Source organism: Tympanuchus pallidicinctus, unplaced genomic scaffold (genome assembly GCF_026119805.1).
Source record: "Tympanuchus pallidicinctus isolate F22 unplaced genomic scaffold, pur_lepc_1.0 scaffold2, whole genome shotgun sequence".
In the NCBI taxonomy this organism is placed as follows: domain Eukaryota; kingdom Metazoa; phylum Chordata; class Aves; order Galliformes; family Phasianidae; genus Tympanuchus; species Tympanuchus pallidicinctus.
Window position 1 is genome coordinate 36,129,302 of NW_026294721.1, and position 24,729 is coordinate 36,154,030.

At 38.7% G+C, this 24,729-nt stretch overlaps 1 protein-coding gene across 2 annotated transcripts; it reads right to left on the reverse strand.

The window, feature by feature from the left end:
* Positions 1-1,647: 1,647 nt before the first annotated feature.
* On the reverse strand, positions 1,648-22,734 carry QRFPR (pyroglutamylated RFamide peptide receptor). Of its 2 annotated transcripts, none has more exons than XM_052681629.1 (6): positions 22,273-22,728; positions 9,194-9,352; positions 8,509-8,570; positions 7,416-7,651; positions 6,021-6,118; positions 1,648-4,198 (listed from the first exon to the last, which is right to left on the reverse strand). In XM_052681629.1, the coding sequence occupies exons 1-6, from the start codon at positions 22,610-22,612 to the stop codon at positions 3,801-3,803; spliced, it is 1,293 nt and encodes a 430-aa protein (XP_052537589.1). In that variant the 5' UTR covers positions 22,613-22,728; the 3' UTR covers positions 1,648-3,800. The 2 variants fall into 2 exon arrangements, with proteins under 2 accessions (XP_052537589.1, XP_052537590.1); XM_052681630.1 differs by having other exon boundaries at positions 4,083-4,198; positions 6,021-6,065; positions 22,273-22,734.
* Between the last annotated feature and the right edge of the window lie 1,995 nt (positions 22,735-24,729).

Below are 24,729 nucleotides of genomic sequence, written 5' to 3' on the forward strand. Positions count from 1 at the left end.
TGTTCCCTTCTCTGCTCCTTATTCATTGTTTTCTCCTCCTCTCTCCTCTGGTGTTTTCCACTCTTTCTTAAATGTGCCTGAGGCACTGCCAAGTCCTGCTGAGGGGTTCAGCTGTGCCAGCTGGCTGTGCCATTGGAACCAGCCATATTCAGCATAACAGTCCTGGCCCCTCCTCTCAAAGCAGCCCAGCAGCCCCCTCCAGCACCTTGACACAAGCTCAAAACAGATGTCTACTAGTAACTGACATGCAAACAGAGCAGACCAGACACCCTAAATAAGGAGGTCAAACTGTGGCTCTCCTGTATCCATTTACATACCAGCGCCTCGTAAAACAGACCGTATGTCCTCATCAGTAAGTACTGTGCTAAGCTGCATCAGTTCATTGTCCCACACAAATGTGTGCCCTCTAGCACTGTGCCACGTGCTCAGATCTTCTACCATGAGGCTCCAAATAGACATCTCATGGTCTGCACCTAGATGATCCCTGTGCTCAGTACCACTAATATATCATGACAAGCTGTTTGTATTGCAAGGAGCTGTAAGTGCTCTCTGTTCAACTGCTCATTATATTCAGATTTTTTTGGTACCTACAAAGCATTATGCTAGTCTGTAACAGAATCCATGTCTGCAGTAGAAGTATAGCTCCTTCAAAGCACAGCCCAAGATAATATTGCTACAGCTTAGAAATACAGCCACAAATGAATCCATCTGATGTTCTTTGAAACTCTTCCCCAGAAATAACATTAAAATTCTCCTAGGAAGCAATTTTATGCAATATCTGCCCTCTCCCAAACCTCCCCCTCAACCCCAAAAATTTCTGTAACAGCTGCACAACTGCAATCATTCCCTTCTACTCACTGTTCTTCATGTTTACACCCTCTGAATTCAGACAACATACATCTGATGTTTTTTTTCCTAGTCCATTCATATTACCAGACTTCATTCTCTTGAATGCATCCTTTCAGATTCATGGCTTCACTTCTGTACCAGTTGCTGGCATAATCGCATGGTAACTTTAAAGGCATAACTCAATAAAGCTGAGAATAAAAAATAAATAAATACTTTGAGCAGTCAAACTAAGTTTCTTCAAGCTGTTTCACAATGTAACTGATCTGAAGTTAACAGAAAGGATCTTTTCAGAAGCATTTTTTTCTTGAAGAACAAATCCATTGATAAATACTCTCAGTTCAGGGAAGTCAGTTATCTTCTCTGTTGACCAGTAAATCTCTATCCAGAACGTCTTCTGATGAGATTCATTATGCAATTCTAGTAACACCAAAAGGAAAAAGCAAGCAAGCCAGGAGGAGAGCACAGCTGTTCTTAACACACTGAGAAAACTGTTGATTCAAAAGGCACTAATAATATAGTTTACAAAGATGTACCATAACCATCTTTGTTTTGTTTATACTTAACTGTAAGCATAAATTATGTTGAAATATCACTTCTCTTTTACTATATTGTTTATTTCTTTTCTCTTAACTTTTCTGTTAAAAAAAAGATGCCTTTTAAATCACATTTCTCAGGATTACAGTAGCAGCTGATACTTCTAACATGACTGGAAATTAATCACTAGAAATGCACATATAAAGTTATACAAGTATTTAAACAAAAATAGACTCCAAGTTCATAGTAGATGCTCCAAGAAAAGTCAAAATGCAATTTTAATGAAAAAAGTTAATACAGTCACTTGTGGACATAACTTTTATGAGACAACAAGCAGGTAAGACAAAAACACATACAATGTTTGATAGCTTTTTAAAAAAGCTATCACCTTTGCTGAAGTATGTTACTAAAATTAGCAGTACAAAAAAGCTTAAAATAAAGTGCTTTTTACAGATCTGTCAAGCCATACGGTTACATCAGCCGGATAAACCGTGTGTCATCTGAGGAAAGCTGTCATAATTGACCTTTCTGAGGCCTTTTTCTTCAGGGCAGGGAACTTAACTACAGACCTGTTTCCAGAAAGACAAACTGAGACAGAAAAGCAAAGGCAATCACAGCTGTAATCGCAGGCAAAAATTGCTGCAGCTGTTTGCCAGCATTATTCAAAGGTAATGCAAAAGGGCACCTTTGCATGACTGAAACAGTAACTGACTTCACTCATTCTGTTTTAGCCAGACATAGCTCTCTGAAATCAGCATTTTATCTAATACGTAAGCTAAATTGAGTAAGAATGCTCTTAATTCCTGGCTGCCAGGTCAAGCTGGGAATCTTCCTCTATAATTATAATAAATTATGTCGTATACAGTAAAAATAATAATAAATAGAAAATTAAATAATGAGTACATCATAAACCAGCATCAGAATAAATTATCCAAGTATTTGTAAATATCAGGTAAGGATCAGTTTAGTTCCAATTTATTCATGAATAATTTAAACCTTAATTGACAACAAAACATAAGCAGCAATATCAAAGAAACGTAAAGGTCACCATCAAGGGAACACCAAGGTCTATTATAGAAAGTGAAAGATAAAAAAAAAAAAACACCCATATCTCACAGGCTATTAAAGGATCCAGCCTAATCTCATCTGGAGCTGCAAATTATATATTTCAAAGCATCATTTATGGGATCAGATCACAGTATACCATACTAGATCACACTCTTTCTCCATTCCCACGTTCATAAGAATCCTTTGATTTTCCAGTCTCTCAGCTTGACCCAGTGATAGCAAGCTTGGTGGGGTTTTTTTGTTTTTGCTTTTTGTTGTTGTTGTTGTTTTGGTTTGTTTGTTTTGGGGGGGGAGGGTTGTTGTTGCTTTTCCTTTGTTTTTGTTTAATAATTTATATGGATTTCAATTCTGTAATACCAGCCCTGTTCTTCCACAGTGATTAACACACTCAGAAGACGGTCACAGTTCGTGCAAATCTTCAGCTAAGCATCTAGTCAAAAGACAATAATACTCAACTGAAAGTCTTATCTAGAGTCCAACAAGTTCTGGGACTGGCCCTTATATACCTACAGGAAGTGGCAACAATTCCAACCCATAAGCTATTCGTCAAAGCATGACTAAGAGTAAACACTGAGTTTATATACAGATCACTCTTCTGTAGACCCTTGATTTGTACGGCACTTTAAAGTTCCACTTTTTCAGCAGGAATAATGCATTTTACAGGGCAGTACACTGGCATTTAATTCTGTACCCACTAAGTAACCTGTAAAAACAGCACATTAGTTATGCATGCATTGTTAATTTCTAATGTTTCCTGTTAATAACATTCACACACAAATGCATCTAAATCTCATCACAACCAAATTATTGCTGACTCTCTCTCTGTCTCTCTCTGTGTCTGCAAACCAAATTTCATTTCAGTCTACATTTTCTCTGAACTCAGATCTGAAGTCTCTCGGTCCTCAGAGCTACACATGCAGTAGATCATGCAGACAATGTTAGACCCATGTGAGCTTCCCAAGCTGTCCAAAGGAAGTGTGCACACTCTCCATAGTGCTTCTCTTCTGGCATTCACCTGAATACAGTCCAGCAGTGTGCCAACATCTGGACAGAATAAACTGGCAAGCAACTGGGTTTTGTTCTACTTAAAGCAAAGAGCAAGGCAAGCCCTGAATTAGCTTAGAAAGAAAAATATTTTCCTTGAAATCACACAGTAACATTTTTCCAAAGTTTTATTCTTCATCCTTATAAAATATATTACATTTTCTGAACTACTATTCCAACATTACTATAATCAAAATATTTTCCCCCTTTCATTTTCAGCATTCAAATTAGAAAACTATTTTTAATGGCTTGTTCAATGTTTCATAAAGAGAATATTTTATTCCACTCTCAAAGCCTTTGTGATGCTACTGTACGCTTGCAGAATGCACAGGAAGCTCAGAGCTGAATAAAGTGAGGTGCCTTTTCAAATTTCTTTTTGAAGACGGTTGATCACAGAACTTCACTTCAATGTTGCCATCACTGAATGCCTCTCTCCTAGCCTCATCTGAGTCAGTGGGAACTCTCTGAGAATCACTTGCCTTTTGCCGCCTCATAGTAATCCCTGAGTTCCCAACTTGCTTTGTTGGTGATGCATTTTCTTTGACAATGCAGAAGCAAATGGCAGATAGAAAATTTTTCTTGAAGTTCTCATTCATGAAAGCATACACAATAGGGTTGCAAATAGAATTGAAGAATCCCACGATTTGAACGATTGCAAAGATCATTTTGATTGTCACATCGTCATACTGCTTTTCAAAGTTACCTGAAAGCAAAAACAAAACATGCTAAAAGCACAGAACAGCACCTACTACTTAACCTGTATACATGCAGTCCAGCTTCAGAAACCTTTGTTTAATGTCAATAAAAGACCTCGGTAGAACTTATTAGCAATAGGAATTAATCAGCAAGCAAATATCACAGTCTATCTTACCCAACCCATGCATACGCAGTGTATAGAAGTAGTGAAAGACAGACTAGTCCAGAAGAGGAAAACTATCAGCCAAAAAACTCACTTGATAGCCAAGAAGCAGAAAGCTTCCTGTTCCCTAAATACATGCCATGTTTATTGTTCAGCTGGCTTTGCCCTTCACATCCATATCCAAGTAAGTACTACAACATAACACAAATCCCTGTCTTGTCACTAGACCAGAAATGGTTTCTTCACTTTATGGAGATCATCTTATGGAGTTAAAATACATCATCTTGATACATCTCACACTTCTTAAATTATTGAAATCATACAGGACTCTGAATTCTTTGATTTCAAATACTTGGCTACCAAATCATGGAATAACAAGTACAAAGGCATATGGCAAGTAAAGCCCTTTTCAGCAGCTGAAATAATCTACAAGATTATTTCAGAGAATCTAGTTCACCAAGCATTATGGGTGATCTTACCATGAGACAATCCAGACCATTTTAATAGTTACATCTTTGCATCTTTTATTCTGCCCAAATACAAACATTTTTTCTTTTGGCCAACTGGTTATAGACTGCTGAGTTATCTGCTATCATCTTACCTGCAACACAAGGCAAATAAATGCCTGCTGCATTTGGAAAGTAGAGTACAACAGTTACTGCTCCTACAAATAGCCAACTGCATAGCTCCACATGTTGTCACAGTACTCATATAGAAGATGGGAGACAAACAATGCAAGACCCAAGTGAATTTAGGCAAACAGCAAAAAGCAAAAGACAAGATGGTGCTTCAAAAACAGCATCTAACCCAGAGCACTGGGAAAGTTCAAATGGATTAGCAGATAAAATGGGGATATTAATCCCTGTTGTCCAAGTATTTACACTTTCAAAATACCTACCTACATCACTAAAACCAGGGCAAGTGCAAGGATAACTATTTCACATTGGTTTCACTCAAACCAGTATGAGAACGTACGTTGGTGCAAGTAGAAGTCCTTATTCAAAATTACTTGTTCAAGAGATTTTTCTACTTGGAAATAACTTTCACCTTGAGGTGAATGAGAATAGTGTAACAGACAAAATAATCCACAGTGATACGTTCACCACCCCAGTATTCAAGTCTGCCATTTCTGGAATCTTGTTATACCTCATAAATCTCCTTTTCAAAGCTGGATTATCTGCAGCACAAATTCAGACAAAAAAAAAAATAGCAATCTTCTCTCTAAGAACTTACACATTCTAAAAGAGCTGTAGAGATTTCAAGTTCCCTTTCACTCTTTCAGCAATAAAGCTTGGTAGAGACATTTTTCTTTTTTTAATTCATAAAGTAGGAAAGACCAGATGTGGCTGACACACAAGTGTATCTAAGATACAAGACAACACTACATCCAATAATACTTCTAATGTATTTAAATTTTCTGTGAGCACTGTAGAACTGTGTACAATCCAGATTTTTGAGTAATCCATCTGTTGTTGATTATGCAACTCTTACAAGACAGTGACCCAGGATTTAGAAGCAGAACGTTAACCTTTGCTAGCAGGAGTATATTATAGCTGAGCAGCACTAGCCTTTCATCATCTCTAGTTTCATTATTAAAAAAAAAAACAAAACACAACACAACCAACCTAGGAAAGGCTTTATTTTATGACACATTGCAAATACTCACTGTATTCCATCATCATGTGAATAATGTGGAAAGGGGCCCAACAGACTGCAAAGAGAAACACCACTGTCACCATCATAACAATTGCTCGCTTCTTCTTCCTGAAATTGCATCAAGACATTTAATACTGAATCACTATGAATTGATTTGTAGTTTATATATGTCTCATTAAGTTAGATTTGCCAAGATGTTCTGATGGTTGCAGATGCAAATAAAACCCTGGAAAAATTATCAGAAGTACATAATTCCTTTTGAAACAAGAACTGCAGCAGCATATAAATGTAGTAAATAAATAACACCTTTTATTTCTCTGTCAGGAAAGCAAGGCATCTTGTGGCCGCAGCACCCAATTATAAGGGGGGGAAAAAAATTAGTTGACAGAGCTGGCAAAGCAACATTCAGACTTCACTGGTAGGTTAAATGCTGGAATGAGAGCATGAAATGCACTTCCTCAAAACTCAAGGTATTCATTAAATTCTCATTGTTCTCAAAATCACATTTTATTCATATAACTAGATTTATAGATTGCAAGGTAGATCTCTCACTTAAACTGAAAAGTTAACACTTGACTGGTAGCAGTTATAGGATCTTCACTATGTGAAACGCTTGCTAGGCTGGGGAGTAGCCCAAAGTTCATCTCAACATAACTCATGTAAGACTGCACCCTCTTCCAGTTTTGACTGATAATGGCTCACTTCCTTAGGTACTTTGTTATATAAATGTCTAATGAATCATTTAGTTCCAAGCTGCTTGCCAGTCTTCTCCTTTCTTAAGGTGATAAACTCCTCAATGAGCAGACCTATTAGAGGTTTCTATCACATCATCAGCTTGCACCAGCTTGATCTGCCAATTAAGGGCAAAGATGTGAAGTAATATAAAAAGGTAGCCCATGTACACTATTAAATAATAAAGTTGTTATAAATGTAAACCAATTTACCTCTCTCTTCAATTGATAATTATTGGGTTTTTATAACTTTTCAGAACTCTGTTCCCCCCCCCCCCAAGTACCGATCTAATTTATAAAGGGATCATAAAGCAGCATTCATAATTTTAAAATTATATAAAGAATTCTCCACAGACCATATGGAAATAACATAGAAGTTATTTTCCAATTCGTGGCCTACTTCTTCCAAACACAAGAATTTCAAACACTACATCATGTGTAGTATCAGATTTATTGAGACTTGACATTCACAGTATGGCACTTCTGCATTTTGACAAAAAATGTTTAAGTTGCCTTCTTTTCAGTATCTTGTTTAAGTAACTATCTAGCATTAGAAATATGGGCTATGCCTGCAGACTTTCCTAAGAAATATTTCTCTGCACTGGTTCTCAAAATACAACAGAAAAAATAGCTTTCTAAAAGTCAAAGTTTCAAGTGCATTTCACTTTACAAACCTCAATATTTTAGACATTTCACTCCCATGAATGGTTTGAAGAACTGAAGCATCTCCCACTCGTTTCTTAATCCAGAGTTCATAACCAATTTTAGTGTACAAGAAAAGCATCAATATCAATGGAAAAAGAAAGAGTATAACAAGTATGAAAGTGGTATATATCTTCTGATAAGTTGGACTGGCCCATTCTTCCAAGCAACAGATGTGCATTTTTTCATACAGGAAGTCATATTTAACCTGTAACAAGTGTAAAGGAGATGAGTCACTACAATAATAATAATCCCAAACATAAAAACAAAGCACATTCATATTATTGCATTGTATATTGAATATATAATATTCAAATATTCCTTGCTCTTATTACAGCAACTGGAATTCATCAGAGAATTTTTCTGAAGTGAGAAAATTCTTCCAAGCACTTTCTCACACCAAGTGTTGTGTTGAACCAAGTTGGCAAAGAGAGGTCAGGAGATGCTGATTTGCACTCCTCCTCAAAGCTTTTTTGCATCACGATTTTCAAAAGAAATCTTTGCTATGTATTTTTCAAGTAGAGACAAGTATCTAGACACTTCACATATTGTTCCATTTTAAAAAATAAAAACAAAATGAATTGGTAAACATTCAGACTCACAAGTAGCAGATTCTGATAAGCCACTTTTTTCCCTAAAAAAAAGTACAGTATCATCTTAAACTTTGATGGGCAGTGAATTACATTTTCATCTAGACACAATTCTTCAAAATCTTGGAGAAGACTATGCCATTCTGAAATACAAACTTAAGCCCTACAACTGCTGTGTCTGTGTCCCCTTAAAAAAAAAAAAAAAAAAAAAAGTCAGCTACTGGGCAAATCTCAAATGCAAATAATGCTTTTTGATAGAAACAGGGACATGACTAGTCCCTACTGGCAGTCTTTCTTGCAGCACATGCAAGACTTAATTATTCCTCTTTCTCATGCAGGCACAGAAAAAAAGCCCCAATTTTTGTTATTTCCCTCTTATGTTTCTCAGGAGCTTAGTCAATTTCATAGTTAGACATGCAAAAAGATCCAGGAATTACTGAGTTGAAAACATGAATTGCCATTTCACCTAACGTACCTCAAGCCGTTGCACATGCCACATAGGTGACCCAACAATAACAGCCAGCAACCAGACTATGCCTGTAAACAAACACATCTTTTAACACGAAGCATAAGTTTTGGAATTAATAGTTCTACAGCTTCATCTTTAAAAGTCAAAGTAGACTATTAAATAGCAGTTTTCAATATACGATACATAACAGTCAACAATCAGATGTGTAACAGCATGATCTTTCATTACCAGTTCAATTTTTCTCAAAAATGTCTTAATTTATCAGTATCCACATACAAACTAAAATTGATTTGTAAGAGCAGTGTTATCTGTATTCTCTTAATATTAAAACAGAAGGATTATTTACTCCTATGACAATCCTTTAGCAGCGCTTGCACATTTTGAACCTCTTCTCACACACACACCAAAAAAAAAAAAAAAAAAAAAAAAAAAAAAAAAAAAAAAAAAAGGCTGCCAGATATTTTAGAGTCTCGGTTAAGTAAATATTTAACTTCACATTCTAGATTTATTGCCAGGATTTTGGCAAGTAGTTACTCTATGCTCTATGCATAGGCACTTTCCCTGACTTATAAACATAAATATCATCTCTATCTCAGAATCACTTGCCTTATCAACGCATTCTGCTCATCATGCCATCTGCACCAACTACATGCACGCTATGCACAGTTACTGGAAACACCTAAGATCTTACCAAGCATCGTGAAAGCTCTTTTATTGGTGTACTGCCATTTCATTTTTAGTGGATGCACAATTCCCTGGTGTCTTTCCACAGCGATGCAGGTCATTGTAAGAATCTCAGTTACAATGGCAGTGGATTGAACAAATGGTACCATCTTGCAAGCAAAGGCACCTATAATAGTCAGAAGGTAAAACATGCAAATGTTGCAGATCATGGTAAAATAATAGTTTACAGTAGTCTTGTCACTAAAGTACTATCAAGCAAAACAACTCATCAAGTGCAGTTTTCAATAGTCATAGTGTTGTGTGCTACACCTGTGAAAACAAGCATTCTAAAGACATTTTAATGCCTATTGTTCCCACTCTGCACTGGTGCAGCCTCACCTTGAGCACTATGTGTCCTTTTGGATGTAACGACAGTAGGGCATAACCTAGGGATTAACCTAAGGAGGGCTACAAAGATGGGGAAGGATTTGGAGGGCAAGACATTTGAAGAGCGGCTGAGGTTCCTTGGTTTGTTCAGCTCAGACAAGAGGGCAGTGAGACTGAGGGGCAGCCTCATGGCAGTCTACAGCTCCTCAAGAAGGGAACAGAGGGACAGGTGCTGATCTCTGCTCTCTGGTGATAGTGACAGTACCCAAGGGAATGGCATGCAGCTGCATCAGGGGAGGGTCAGGTTGGGTGTTAGGAAAAGGTTCTTTGTCAGAAGGTGACTGCACACTGGAGCAGGCTGCCCAGGGCAGTAGTCACAGCCCCAATTCTGCCAGGGTTCAAAAAGCATTTGGGCAATGCTCTCAGATATAACATTTGAACTCTGAGGGGCTTTGACTGGTCCTTGGAGTTGGACTTGTTGAACTCTGTGGGTCCCTTCCAACTCAGAATATTCTACAATTCTACGTTCACCTGCACTACATCAGCTCTCCTATTCTGCTTTATATAGACATATATACACATACACACACATACACATACACATATATGAAGCGAAGGCTAGTTTCAAGCTATCTGGAGGAAATCCTAGCGTGCTCAGCAGGAAATGCACTATGTTCTAGGCTGCCTGTTTGTTACTCATAATAGTTTCTGATTTAAGTACGTTGCCAAGGTGCTGGCAACAGCAAAATAAGCACAAAGAAAGTCCCACATGTATAAAGGTCATTCTTACACAAATTTGACATCTTATCAGTTTCTTACTAGACCCAGAACAATACAGGATGCACTACACATACAGTCACCAGACCTAGTCTGTAAAATTCTGAGCCCTTCAACCAGAGTGCATTAAAACTTCCACACTGGGATGATAAAAAGAAAGCTCATGTCACATCTTCACACATGTTAAATGCTAAATATAACCAAATAAGAAGTTACAGCTTACAATCCATGATTTCTTCTAAAACTCAGCCTGCTGCCATGAGTAAAACAGAGCTAAAAGGATCTTCAGTCAGATCCAAATCCCTTGAATCAAAGTGAAGTTTTTCATTGTTGGTTGGTTTCAACAGCTTTCACTATTTAGTTTTCTTTCCTTCTCAATAACAAAGTTAAGGTAGAAAACACCCATTAAAAAAAAAAAAAAATGGAAACCATACGAGCAGAAAAGCAAAATTTTGAAGGAAATAAAAATGTTTAAGCTCCTCTTTCACAAGATAAGCTCAAGCTCGCGTGTTAGAATTGTGGGGAAAAACAAAAACAAAAAAAAAAAACAACACAACCACAAACAATTTATATGCTTTTCCTCATAAAAATTTTCCTCAAACAGTCAAATAGCGAAGATCACTTGAACCATACTCCACTGTATCGGCTTTACTGTCATATACCGCCCTTTCACCAAAGTCCCAGAACACCAAAATATTCTTAGGAAGCAAAGAGGCATCAGTGTATTACTTTATGGTAACAAGGTGAAACAGTGACATTCACTAAAGTTATGAGACATAAAATTTTCAGCTCGTGTCTATTCATAGAGGAAACAGAAAGCCCGAGTTCAATGAGTGGCAACTTCCATATTGAGGGTAGAAAAAGAATTTCACTAAAATCAGATTTTCCTTGCCTTTACTGATACATTCTCATTTTCTCCCCACTGACTAACTGGGAAAGAATGCAGGCTATCATTGCACCTTCAGTTGAAAGTCCAAGATTAAAAAAAAAAAAAAAAAAAAAAAAAAAAGCAGAATTTTCTGATTTCTTGTCTCTGAAGACAAATTCACAGGAACAGATGAACTAAACTAATGTAACTAAATCTTAAATAGTAGTAAAAATATACTTATCATGGCAAATAAAGAGCTGAAATAGAAACACTTGCTCAGCCACATGGGACACATTTCAAGTCCTTGATGGATTCAGCCTTTGCAACCAAAGCAAAACAGCAGCCATATGCACCTCAGTAACAAAACAAACAAACAAACAAACAAACACCCACAGTTTTCCAATGCACAGTAGTTAAAAACTACTAGAAAAGCCTCTGCATATCAACAGTGAAAATAGAACAGTGTATCAACTCCAAGGCTTCTCATACCATTAAGGCAAGGGTCTCTAAACACCAACTTGCACTAACACTACCATATCATTTTAGGGCTCTTCTGCATGCCTTGAATTGTTGCTTGCTATACAAAAGCTTCCTACCTTCAGAAGCTATTAGATACTCCAGTGTTTCACATTTAAAACTTCACCAGATTTAAGTAACAGTAACAAGAAAATCCTTTCTAGTTTGCAGAAGCATTTGAAATCGTTCAACAGAAAGAAAAGGAAAAAAAGCACTTTGAATGTCACAACCAGCATTAGTGTCATCAACTTCAATGGAAATCTGATGTCAGAACTGAGATCCAGCTCCAGTGTCCTTGATCATGTTTGAATTGGATTCAATCCTTTGTTAGATAACCTATTCCGTCAAATTTAATGTCCCCAGTGTGTTTCCACATAAAGCCTGTTCTTATTTTTCTAAACTTCCATTATATTATTTACAAATAGATATAAGACATTCCAAATTGCTTGATGATAGATGAAGATTTCATGCAAGTCTTTTAATACATCAAATTATATAGCTTATGTTTTCATGTTATAGACAATAACAGCTTTCGTATGCAAGAAAAATGACGATTATTCACTTTTAAATAAGGTAATTATTTCAGAACAGCGGCAGTTGGATTACAATGGGTGGTAATAAATTAAAAAGAGAAAGACAATCTGGAACCATTATTTCAGGGCACTAGATATCTCAGTGCAACACCAGTTACTCCAGGAATATTCCGAAATAGAGTATCTACATGGAGATAAACTCTTCAGTAGACCTTTCTAAAATACTGTTTTCAAACCCATAAACCCTAAATCGATCTTTTTTTCTTAACAGAAATTTCGCTGCTGTTGAGTTTCAAGTAAATTACTGAAAGGAGTTTGCACAGCTATTGAAGTCCAGGTGTGATTTAATTCGGGGGAGATTTAGCTGCCTCATATCTCAAGCATTCTATGTAGTCTGGAAATAGGCCGTAGGTCTCAGTCAGTTTTTGATAAGCACAGAAGAGAATCAGAGAATCAGGGAGTAATGCTGGTTGAAAACAAACTCAGCAGGTCTCTACTCTGGCCTCCTGACTCACAGCAGAATTAGGAACAAAGCCAAACCAAATTAGATAAAAACCCAGAAGATTCAGATCTTGAAAACTTCCAAGGCTGAAGACAGCACAACCTTCTCTGGAAGAATCTCTTCTGTTTGACTGCAGTCACAGGGAAAAATCTTCCTTATATTCAGATTGCCTTCCTTCTTTAAGCCAAAGGCTGTTTTCATGCAATGTTGTAAGGAGTCTGAATGCATCTTCTCAGTAATATATTTGAATGTACAGAGAATGGCAGCCAGGTCACTACAAAACTCTCTTCTTCAGGCTAAAGAACTCCTACTCCCTCAACTTCTCCACCCACCCAGGAGAGGTGCTCCCCACGCTGACATTTAAATGGCCCTCCGCTGAATTCATATCAGAATAGCTTTCTTATGTTTGTTACACTATATTCAGAAGTGAACATTCTGAACACATTGACTTGATGGGCCAAGACAGGTGAGGTAGATTTTGCAGCATCTAAGTCTCCTCATAATGCAGATGATGCCTCTTACTCCTTATCCTTCACTGACTAACAGATGTAACCACTGAACAATTGAAATGCAAAAAAAAGGTGCCTGGAATCCTTGCTTTCCAACTTCAAGAAGAAAGTCTTATCACAAGGGTCCCAAATACGCACAAGTACAACAGTTTTGGGGACTCTCTGAGATTGTCATTAATTTCACTTGGCACCAAAGGTAACTTTAGTAAGTTTATGAAAAGCTCCATCATTCACCTTATTTCCAAGCTAAGCATCACTGTTATTACTAAATGTTTACCTGAAGCCTTTAAATCATTGAAAACAAAACTCGCTAAGATGTCATTCTTTGCCTTTCAAATATGTGAAGTACGAAAAAAGTAGACAACGCAGACAGAATATAATGTTACAGCAGAATTCTGGAAATAAAGGCCTACTTGACATAGCAACCTCACATCCTCATCCATCTACACAAACCGCTTTGCTTCCCTGTGTATTTATTCTGTTAACTGACCAAAATTGGCTACTTTCTATCAGGTCTTATACTGATAGATCATCTGGTAAACACAGGAAAAGAGAGCAAAGAAGGAAAAATTTTAAAAGAGAAAATCATCTATTTTCTGCTTGTGTGCATCACATCCTTGAATTAAGGAGATTTCTAGCTATTTTCAGAGGACGAGGAAGGCATTTTCCACTTCTTCCTCTGATCCATATTAGAAGCCTGGCTAGACACTCACTTAAACTGGAGCTAATTAAACTGAAGACACTTAAGCCTGACTCCAAAACCTGTGCAAACATTAGCTACCTGAGGTTATTAACACAAAATAAGCCAAGCTAAGGTTCTATAAAGTCAGAACTCAATAAAAAGATTGGCATTGACTACCTGTGTACTTCCTGTACACAGCTAGACCTATTTCAGGTTTTAAAAGCACCAGGAACATTAGTAAATTATATTGGATAACATGATATCTGCTCCTATACATCAAATGTTTTGATATGATTCCAGGCACTGAAATAGTTTTCTGCTATAACTGAGAAGCACAAAAAACTTATCCCTATTTATTAGATTCTCAGAGGTTTCTGCTTTTGTTTTTTTTTGTTTTGTTTTGTTTGTTCGTTTTATTTTAGCTGTGCCTATACTAAATCTTTCAGAGCAGTTTTCTTTTCGGTCTTTTGCAAACTGTCAAGAGGCCTTAGTAATCTCATATGCAGCAGAAATAATCTGATAAATATTTTTCGAGGATTTTTTTTAAAGGCCATTCAATCATTTATTTTTAAAGAGAAAACTGCTAGGAAAGCATCTCCCTTCCTGCCTCCTCATTTTTCAATTAGTTTTCCTGCTATACAGAAAGATGTGACTATTTTTGAATACTTTAAAACATACATATTTAAGATAATATCAGTATCTTTAAATTATCAAAATGCAAAACTTTCTAAAAATTTTCCAGGAAACCTTCCAATAGCTTGTTACTGAAGACAACACTGGAGCATTTAAATGCCAATCATTTCCAATGGAGAAAGAAAATTTCCAGAGGATTACTGGGAATGAAAATAACTAATTGCTTCTTCTTCTCAAGACATTAAGAGACTCCCAAAAGTATCCCCTTATGCACTGATGAAAACTGCATGGTTTATTCAATCCATTATGAGTGCTCCCAAACAACAGCATATTCGGAAGTCTGTAAATACGAACTGTTTATGTCCTTAAACAATTCTTCATGTCTTCATTATCACGATCATTGTTCGAGGAGTTTGCTGTTTCATCCCCCGTTTCAAACATCAATATTTCCTTAATAAAAGAAAGGCAAAATTCTAAAACTATTCTCTGATAGAAGTTAAATTGCTCCTTCCTCTGTTGAAGTGTTATTGACTAAGCCCTTCCACTGAAAGTCTTTGTCTCAGCTTGTAAAATAGCTCTCTTCAGCTTGCTTGATGCAAGCATGTCCTGTTTCCTTGTATTTCGTAACCTCAGAGCAGAAAACAAGTCTGCTGCAATTACACAGAAAATATCCTTAAAGGTACTTCAGACTAGACTGAACAAAGTACATTTTAAATCAATTCTTGGGCATATAAGTATTTTGTAGCCTTAGTAATTAAACTACTAAGAGAAAGGTAATTGTCTCTCACCTATTACCTAGAGAAGACAACAAACATATATATTGCTCTGACCAAAAATGTACAAGTCCAGCAGATGATAGTAGGTCTGCAGTAAGTCTGACTATTTACGGTCAATTACAGCCACTGAGGAAATTGTATGGTGTGAGCTCATTTAGACCACATGCCTTGAATAGCCATACATGATTTATCAATGAATACCGGAGTCCACAGAATTAAATCTGTGCTGTGATTGGAAAGTGTGAACACAAACTACAGTAGCTAGACCAAAGAATTCTGTTTGCACACTGTCCGTTCTCCTTCCCTACCAAGGCTCTATTCAGCTTCGCCCACAGTTTGGCAAAGCCTCCCAAACAGGCATTGCAATCTTTAGGCAATTAAAAAAAAAAAAAAAAAAAAAAAAAAGCAGTCTATTTCAAAACAAAGCAATCAATGAATAAAAACAAATACGAACATGCAAGGATGTATTAAAACTGTGCAGCAAAACATTGCTACAAGAACACCAAACCACCACAGGATACCATTTCACTTGCTATTGTGGTAGAAAGTAATTCAGTTTGGGGTGTTCGAGCAGGGATAGAGATCAAGGATACAGATTTCTACTGAAGAGACAAATGGGACTTGCTAGCAGGGAGCAAATGAGACATGGTAAAGAGTCTCAATTCACACAATATAAGACATAAATTGTCAAGTACTTCTACCAAGAATACAGTAACAACCTCACAAATAATAATAATAATAATGAAATAATTTTAAATTGCTCTAACCAATCCATCCATATCCTTCAAACTTGCTTACTTGCAAACTTGCAAGTAAGCTTACTAACTTACTTGCTTACTAAGCAAACTTGCTTAATCAATGCAACAAACACTTTACATCAGTCACTCTGTTGAATGTTCATACAAATTAATGTGATGCATAGCTTGCAGAAATTCCCTGAAAATGTAACTAGAAGCTTCCTTATATCAGCATTCTTTTACTGCTTTCTTCAAATGTCATCCCATCAATATATTACATAATAAAAAACCCTAAGCCCATTATTCCCTGTACTTAGGATAACCCTTTTTCTAGTCATCTTTACAGTAAGTCTAGATAAAACTTAAATTGGAAATTTCAACAAAAAGCTTAAAAAAAAAACAAAAACAACAAAAAAAAGCCTCTGATAACTGCCTGGTTTCACTCCAGGTTTCACACTGTCGAGTATTATCCCAGTAAGCAGAGTATGAGAGCATTATTAAAGTGAGACGGAATGAAGAAGTTTCTTAAGTTATACTGAAGAACAGGAACGAGAGCTTACAGAGGTATCTCCAAGTATCAGACACAAAGGGCCCACTGATTTTATTCAGTAACATTTTGTCAGAAAGGAATGTTTATTCATACTCATACAAAAAAAAAAGTATTAATACTACTTGTTACAAAATGTCTGAATATCTGAAGATATGTACAGAAGACCCACACCTTTCTGAAATGGTAGAGGTAGGACAGACAAGATAACTAAAGGCATGGGTGTCCAATCTGTTGGGCCTGGGCCACATGGAGTCAAGAGGAATTGTCCAGGGCTGTATCCATGAAGGTTGTTCCTGAAGTAATGCCTCCTAATTACTTCCATGAAAAAAACCAACAGATAAAAGAGCACAATACACTATTTGATAGAATAAATCCTCAGCTACAAAACACTATTTTTCATCCATCACCAGCATTAGCTGTGTATTTTCATCAGTGATGAATAAGAGTCTGCATGCCACACTTGTAAAAATCTGCTCCAGCAAAGGTGACCCATTGTTGCCACTGCTGAAATACATCACCCACTGCCTCCCTGTGCTCACATCCACTGTTTAGTTTTCATAAATGTTCAACAAGAGTCAACTAATGTCAAGGGGTGCCACTGTTTCCACATGAAAGAATTAATTCTACACTTTTGCTTCATTTGCACTTCCATATCAGATGCCATTCTGTCAGACTGCCTCTCTGCTGCCATCTGTTGCACAACAAAACTTGATGGAATAATAATGGTGGGAAGGTTCAATCTCTACTGCCATACCTCCAACATCTGCCTCTGATATCATGGGCCAACATAATAAAATAGGAGGCATTACTTTCAGAACATCCCTCATAAAATATACTACCTGGTTTATGTATACAAGTAACAAAAACTAGTCTTTAAATGTTGTTTTTTAATTTAAAAAAAAAAAAAAAAGTGCAATTAAAACATAAAACTAGTGGAATATGTGACCTTGCTTTTCTGAAACAAACATACCAGGCTAGTTCAACTGCAGTGGTTGCAATTCTCAATGAGTTCTCAAGCTGTTCAGTAAAGATCTTTGCTGAAATTTTACTATTCCTGTACTTCAACCTTAAAAACTGTTGCTCACAAATAGTCATACTGCCAAAAGGTGGTGTAGTGAATAAAATGTGACTGTATACTGATGGATATTTCTGTCTGGAAATATAAGGCTTACAAAAGACAGGTAAAGAGACATAATCAAATTCTGGGTTGCAACTCTATACATTCCATTTGAAAATTCTCATGTAATCTATTAATGTCAACTGAAAATGGAGTAGCATATACACGGGGTAAAGACAGCAATTTTTTGCTAATCCTGAAACTTACTTTCAGATTCCTTTATCAAAATAGAAAGCATGGCTGCATATGTTTTGCTGTTCACAGGACTCTGTTCAGCCAATGTATCTAACTCCATAAACTTACGTGCCACAACTTGAATTAGCAATTAATTGCACTCTGGTTTCAGCCCAGATGGCGTTTGGTGCTGAGGGGCTGGGCCGGGTCACACAGTGGGGCAGAGCTACCACGGGGCAGGGAGCTGCTGCACTGTAAGCTGTATTGGGCTGCATGCTGCCAGCAGCTTGGATGCAACTGAGCACAGCCATCCCAAATGCCACTGTGCATTCAGTAGTGTTTTAGGTGACCCAGCACTCCCTAGATGATGAGAAAAAAACAGCTTCTGACACCAGCCGTAAGATGCATTCTGATGCCTTCTGCATATCTGATAAGATCAAAATCCACAAGATCAAAAAGAAAGACAAAGCATAATACTAGGTCTCCGGTAACCTGTTTTTTTGTTTGTTTGTTTTTGTTTTTTGTTTGTTTGTTTGTTTGCCTTATCTTTTACTAGGGGTATTGTGTTGCACAAAATAAAACAGTAGTTCTCCAGTTCAGCAAAGATGCTGGTGTTAGCTAACACCAGCATCCAGTTAGCTAACAGCTAACTACCAGTTTTTGGAAAATAAAACAAATCCTGTAAAATTTGGCCAGCAGATGAAAGCACAGATTTACCCTTCATAGTGCTGGCCATGAGTGTGACCACAAGACCCCACTGCTATCTCCCACCTACAACCAGAAGAAAGCAAATCCTCAACTGTACCACTCTTTGCCAAAACCACTCCTTGCTGTATGCATCAATTCATCTTTTAGTCAAGCCCCAGTTACATCCCCTTCTTACAACTAAATATATTATCAGTGATCACTTACACCAAAGCTGCACTTTTAGTTTTCTTTCATATTACTGAGAGATTGCAGAATTTCTACTTAAAGGTCTTCTAGAATGTTACAGCCTTTTCAGTCGCAAATTATAAACAAGAAACGGGTTACACTGTCACTTCCACAGTCTCATGCAGTTGAATAGACTCTTAACAGATCTAAGAATCAAAAGCAAGACAGATTCACCCATTTTTGGTTAAGATGGTGCTCCTCCCAGTTGCTGCATATGTGTTAGAACTACATAATAATCAGGCAAAGCACTACACACTCAGTTTCTTGAGATTTCAATTGCTGAATTGTAGGTGAAGTTAGAAATTGTTGAAGAATGTATTGTGGAAAAAGTCATGCCAGTGCCTTTCAGATTTGTAACAATGGAATGCTATCTATTACAAAGGAGTGACTCTACCATTGACAATTTGAATTATTTTACATTGTCAAGTATGAACATTTTCCTTGAGGTCCTACTTTAAACTATGCACACCTGGAGGCTTTTTCAATGGAAGTACTTCACCCTTCACTTCAGAAGAAACAAAACAGGAACGATTCTTTCCTGATAGCATCCAATCATAGAGATAACACTGAATGGCTAAAATGTTAATGGCTACATTAAAGCCGTGGCTGTTATTACATTTGTACTTCTGTATCTACAGCCTGGAGTGACTGCAGTTCTGCCCTCACCTCTTCCTCTTGATTTTTGTGGGCGGAAAGAAGATAAATAAAACACATGTATACAAAAATGGAAATAAATAACTCCAACACAAAGGTCAGTACAAAACATACTTGTATCTCAGTATACCTAGTATACCTAGTACTCATTTTAGTGATTCAAATGCAGCTAGATCAAGAAGGGAAGAGATCAGATGTCCAGAAACTCAATGATATTTATAGTATCAAGCACTTCAGGACAAAGTACTTCTCTCAGCAGAAATATACTACATAGTCAAGTCACCTTTTTCTCAATAGATGGGAGTTAGAACAACCCAGAACAGACATGTTGCATTAAGATGGATGAACTAAACTTTCTCAGGCTAGAAAATGGAAGGCAAAAGGAAAACTGAACCAATAAAACTAGCAAGGAAAAGCCCTCCCAGTCTGGCAGCCTCAGATAATATATAAATGTAATAACCATTCATGCTTTACAATATGATCCTCAGGAACCAGATACCCCTGGGGTACCATCATTTTACATTTCATTTGTTTCCCTTCCTTCTCTTCCATTCCCAGTCAAGGCAAACATTCATCAGTTATGTTACTTATTATGCACTTCCAACATTATAACGTTAGTTAAATCCAATTATCCTAACAGGACAATTAATGTCAACATCAAAATCATAGGAACTATGAATCCCACTTGTAGTAAAAAAGCTCTAAGACATCAGAGCGTAAACAAAAAATACAGTAAAACTCATACAACAGTATACCTCAAAATATCCAAATAGTGAAGATACATGTTTCAACTATGCTGTGATTGTATACTGACTTCTAGATTTTGTCAAGCATCCTCAATAAGATAAATGAAGATGTGTATGCAGAACAATTGGGATAAAGCACATCTTTGGCATGTCTGCTGCAATTCCACCTCGGGCAGAAGCTTCATGCCACCAAGCTTTCAGATGGCTCTGATCAGATGTTCAGTCTCAAACTGACAGATAGGTATTCTCCCCATCAAGAGAGAAGATTCACAACTCTAACATTTAGGGGAAGGTACATCAGTTCAGTCCTTTCCCTTTTGTGTGGGATCTCTTGGTGTTTCTTACTGCTGTATTCTTCTCTGAGCAAGGAGAAGTAGCAGTACAAAAGAAGGAACAGTTGTATAACTAACAGTTTCCCTATTATTTTTATGACACAACCATATTAATCTGGGGGCTCAATATCAATATTAAGGTGCACCATCTTAAAAACAATACTTCCTTCCCCAAAGTCATCTTGTAAGAAAATAAAACAGCTGCAAAAACAGTTTTTCTCATTTAACTTATTATTTGCTCCTGTAGTTTCATATTTATCACTTTTCCTAGGAACTTCTTGATTTTGAGACAAAAAAAAAATAAAAAAAATCAAACCTACTTCTCACTGTGTTAGGTATCCATGTTTCAAATCTCTGCTTTTCAAGTCTCCTCTGATCTGCCAATTCCTATCCTGCATTCTCATCCATCAAATGTACTGAAATTAAATCTTAATGCTCTGAAGACAGCCTCAGTTCAGTACCTCCCAGCAGCACAGCAAGCCTCGGGAACTGAAATTAATGGAGTCACTTTATGGACACCTTTTTTTTTTTTTTTTTTTTAAAGAAACAGTTCAATCTGCTGTTGTACAAAGACCTTACCTGCTCCTTGTTGCAAAACCATCCCTTTTATTTTATTTATTCAACACCGCATTTTAGGAGCAAGAAAAGGAAGGTAAATGCCCTTTAACTAACATTACATCACCTGCCTTTTCATCACTATACTTCTTTGGACCTGGGATGCATTTTAAAGTGCTTGGTATCAGAGGCCTTACACACAAGTCTTTCAGACTAATGGCAACACAACACAGAATCATTTATGTCAGAAAAGATCACTGAGATCATGCAGTCCAACCTCTAACCCACCCCACCAAGCCCACTGCTCATGACCCTCGGTGCCGTACCTACATGTTTCTTGAACAACTCCAAGGATGGTGATTCCACCACCTCCCTGAGCAGCCTGTAGCAGCGCATCACCTCCCTTTCTGAGAATAAATGCTTCCTAATCACCAACCTGAAGCTCCCCTGGTGCACTGTTACCTGGGGGCAGAGGTAGACCCCATCTCACCACAACCTCTTTTCAGGCAGTTGCAGAGAGCCTGAGGTCTGCCCTGAGCCTTCTCTTCCCCCGAATGAACAATCCCAAGCTGCTTCAGCCACCCCATGTAAGACTCGTGCTCCAGATAACAAAATTCCCCAAAAAAATCGTAACTTGAAACGGCACGTTACTACAAAGGTAAATTCTGCCTATGCTCTCTGAGGAGATGCTCCTTTTCCCCCTCAAGGGTTAAAGAGTTCTAACTTCAGGTTTCGAAGAAAGAAAAAATAACACCACTGCAAGACTACTTACGAACTTACAAACCACCATAACTTTTAACGAACACCAGCATGAAAGCGCGGCGCTTTTAACATAACCCGAGGGAACGGCGTAGCCATTACTTAACTCCACTTAATGTGCATTAGTCTGAAGTTACCGCATTCAGCGCTCACAGATCAAACCCCGACCGCGCAAAGCGTGCAAGCACCCGAACACGACCAGCAGCGCAAGTTGTGAAGCGCAACCCCCTCCACCCTGAGCGTGCCCAGGGCTTCGAGCAGCACACCGCCCAGGGCTCGGGAGCGGCACACCGCTGACCGCCCCAGGGAGCTTCTCAGCCGGGCGGCATCCAACCCGAGGGGACCGCCGCACTCGCCCGGCACGCACCGCCCAGCCACTCGGAGGAGATGTTCTGCAGCATGGTGAAGGGGACGCAGAAGAAGGCGATGAGGAGGTCGCTGAGCGCCAGGGAGCAGATGAAGATGTTGGTGACGGTCCTCATGGCCCTGCTGCGGGTCACCACGTAGAGCACCAAGCAGTTGCCGAAAAGCGCCAGGGCGAAGATGAGCGCGCAGATGAGAACGAAGGCCACCTTGGTGCGGCCAGGCAGCTCCGGGACGTACACCAGCGGCTGCAGCCCGTACAGGGCGATGAACTGCTCCCGCGTAACGTTGTTGTCCCGCAGGAGCTGCGCGAACTGCTCCGGGGTGATGTTCAGAGAGCGCATGGTGCCCTCCTCCCCTCGCTCTCCGTCCGCTCGTTCCTCAGCGCGCCCGGTCGCGCCCCGCCATCACCGCCCCCCACCGCTCCGCCCGGGCGCCCGGAGAAGCGCGCAGAGACGGGCGCTGCCCGCGGGGGCAAACTTTGAGGCGGAGGCGCCGCCTGCAGGCTCCGCCGCGGCCAGCGCCCCGGGGCGGGGGGAGGCGCGGCAACCAATCAGCGCGCAGCTCGCGGCCGCCCCCGCCCCGGCTGCTCCACCCGCTGCTCCGAAGCAGGCGCTGGTCCCGTCTGCCCCAAAGGCTCCGGCTGCCCCGGGTGGGAGCTGAAGCGCCCGCTCAGCCTCCTGGCGCATCCGTATCAGGCTGACAGAGAAATAAAAGAGCTTACGGCGCATGTAGGGCCTCATCTGCTGCTGCCTCGGTTGGTCCCGTTGCTGATGGCTGGAGCCCAGCATGGATAATGGATAGGCAATGTGGGCAGTTTATCCACTCTTGGCATTCAGCTGCCTGACTCTCATGTGGCAGCAATAACATTTTCCAAGCTTTTGGATAAGAAGCTCACCAAAACCCAAGAGACTCCTGGGGATAGCTGGCCCAGGGAGTCGTTTAGCACCGAAACCACTCAAACTTTGCAAAATCCCATCTGTCTGCTCAGAAAGCAGTCCAGCTAGCTGGTAGCTTACTTAGGTGGGGCTGCATGGTCTATAAAAATGCACTTCAGTTAAATGGCTGCAACAATGCTCAAGAAAATGCCACTGTTGTTCAAATGTAGAGAACAGTGGAGAGCATAGATGGAAAACTGCATTGATTTGTCTTACAGCCTTTTTCACATTGCCTAGTACACCTTACCCAGTACCATATGACAATATATTTAGTATCAAGAGTTTGTTTTTCACCAGTCACACCATGAATTATCAAGAAGGTGTGGGCAGTAATTGCAGAGAATATTTCCAGATACGCATCTCTCTCGGTGTAGTGATAGGTGTTTCACGAAGAGACAGCATTGCCTGGGAGAGAGCTGCAAAATCAGCTTTGTTGCTGAAGGGGTGTTCCTTGCCCTTGGTGCTTGTGCCAGGGAAATATAAAACAGTGCTAAGAGAAGCCTAGCAAAAGCCATCTATTAGGTATTAGGTTGTTGGTGTGCTAAGAAACAATCAAGACGAAAGAGTTCATCACCAGGTGGCTCTTAGTGATATGAATGTTCTCAACAATAGCAAACATACTTTGTGTTGTATTTGAAAAAATACTTAAGCGTTAATTAGTGGAGAAAAGTTTCCAATTCTTTATTGCGGAATTCTATCCTCCAAATTGCTACGAAAATCTTTTGTGATAATACCTTCACAGCAAAGAATTAAGATTCTCTTCATTAGCCCAGTGTGAAAGGTCCCTGCCACCAGTCATTGGTGCATTTTCCTCTTGAGACCAATGTACTTAAAAAGGTTCCCACACTGACTTTCTAAGGCTTGTTCTGGAGGAGAAATGCTCATTAGACAGACTCTGTTCCCAAAATTTAATTTTCTCAGCACTTTTCCCTGGTCTATACACTAACAGATATAGCCTAAAACCAGCTTCTTCCAGCCAGCCTTTCTGTTGGTGCTTATACAATCATTCCAGCCTTAAGCTGAGTAGCAAATTGTTCTTTACATCACTCATACATCCTTTCCTACACCTCTTTTCCCTTTCCAATTTCCACTCATTGCATTAGCATCAGAAACCTCATTTAGAAGCTCTTCTATTAACAAACAAACTCGATGCATTTCAGCAGATGTCATTTCAATTACAAATAAAGAAGAGCCTAACTTAGAGAAGAGCAGACTTTGTGTTTGCAGATTGCAGTGTTTTATTATTGATTGCAAAAGCATCCAAGTGTATCAGGAACTTAACAAACACACAAGAATAAGCTCTCACCTAACTACTGCAAATAATCCTTTTTTATGGTTAACTCGGACATTTGTTTCCCATCTATCCTAATGTAATTACTATGGGTGCTCATTACAAGTAATAAAAGAGTTGCATTAAAAATGAAAAACATCTGAATGGTTATTTTGTCTAATATAAACAAATCTTGAAGCTGGAGGCCATAAAAGTGTGCTGGTACAACCGCTGTAGATTTAGCTGCTTTCTG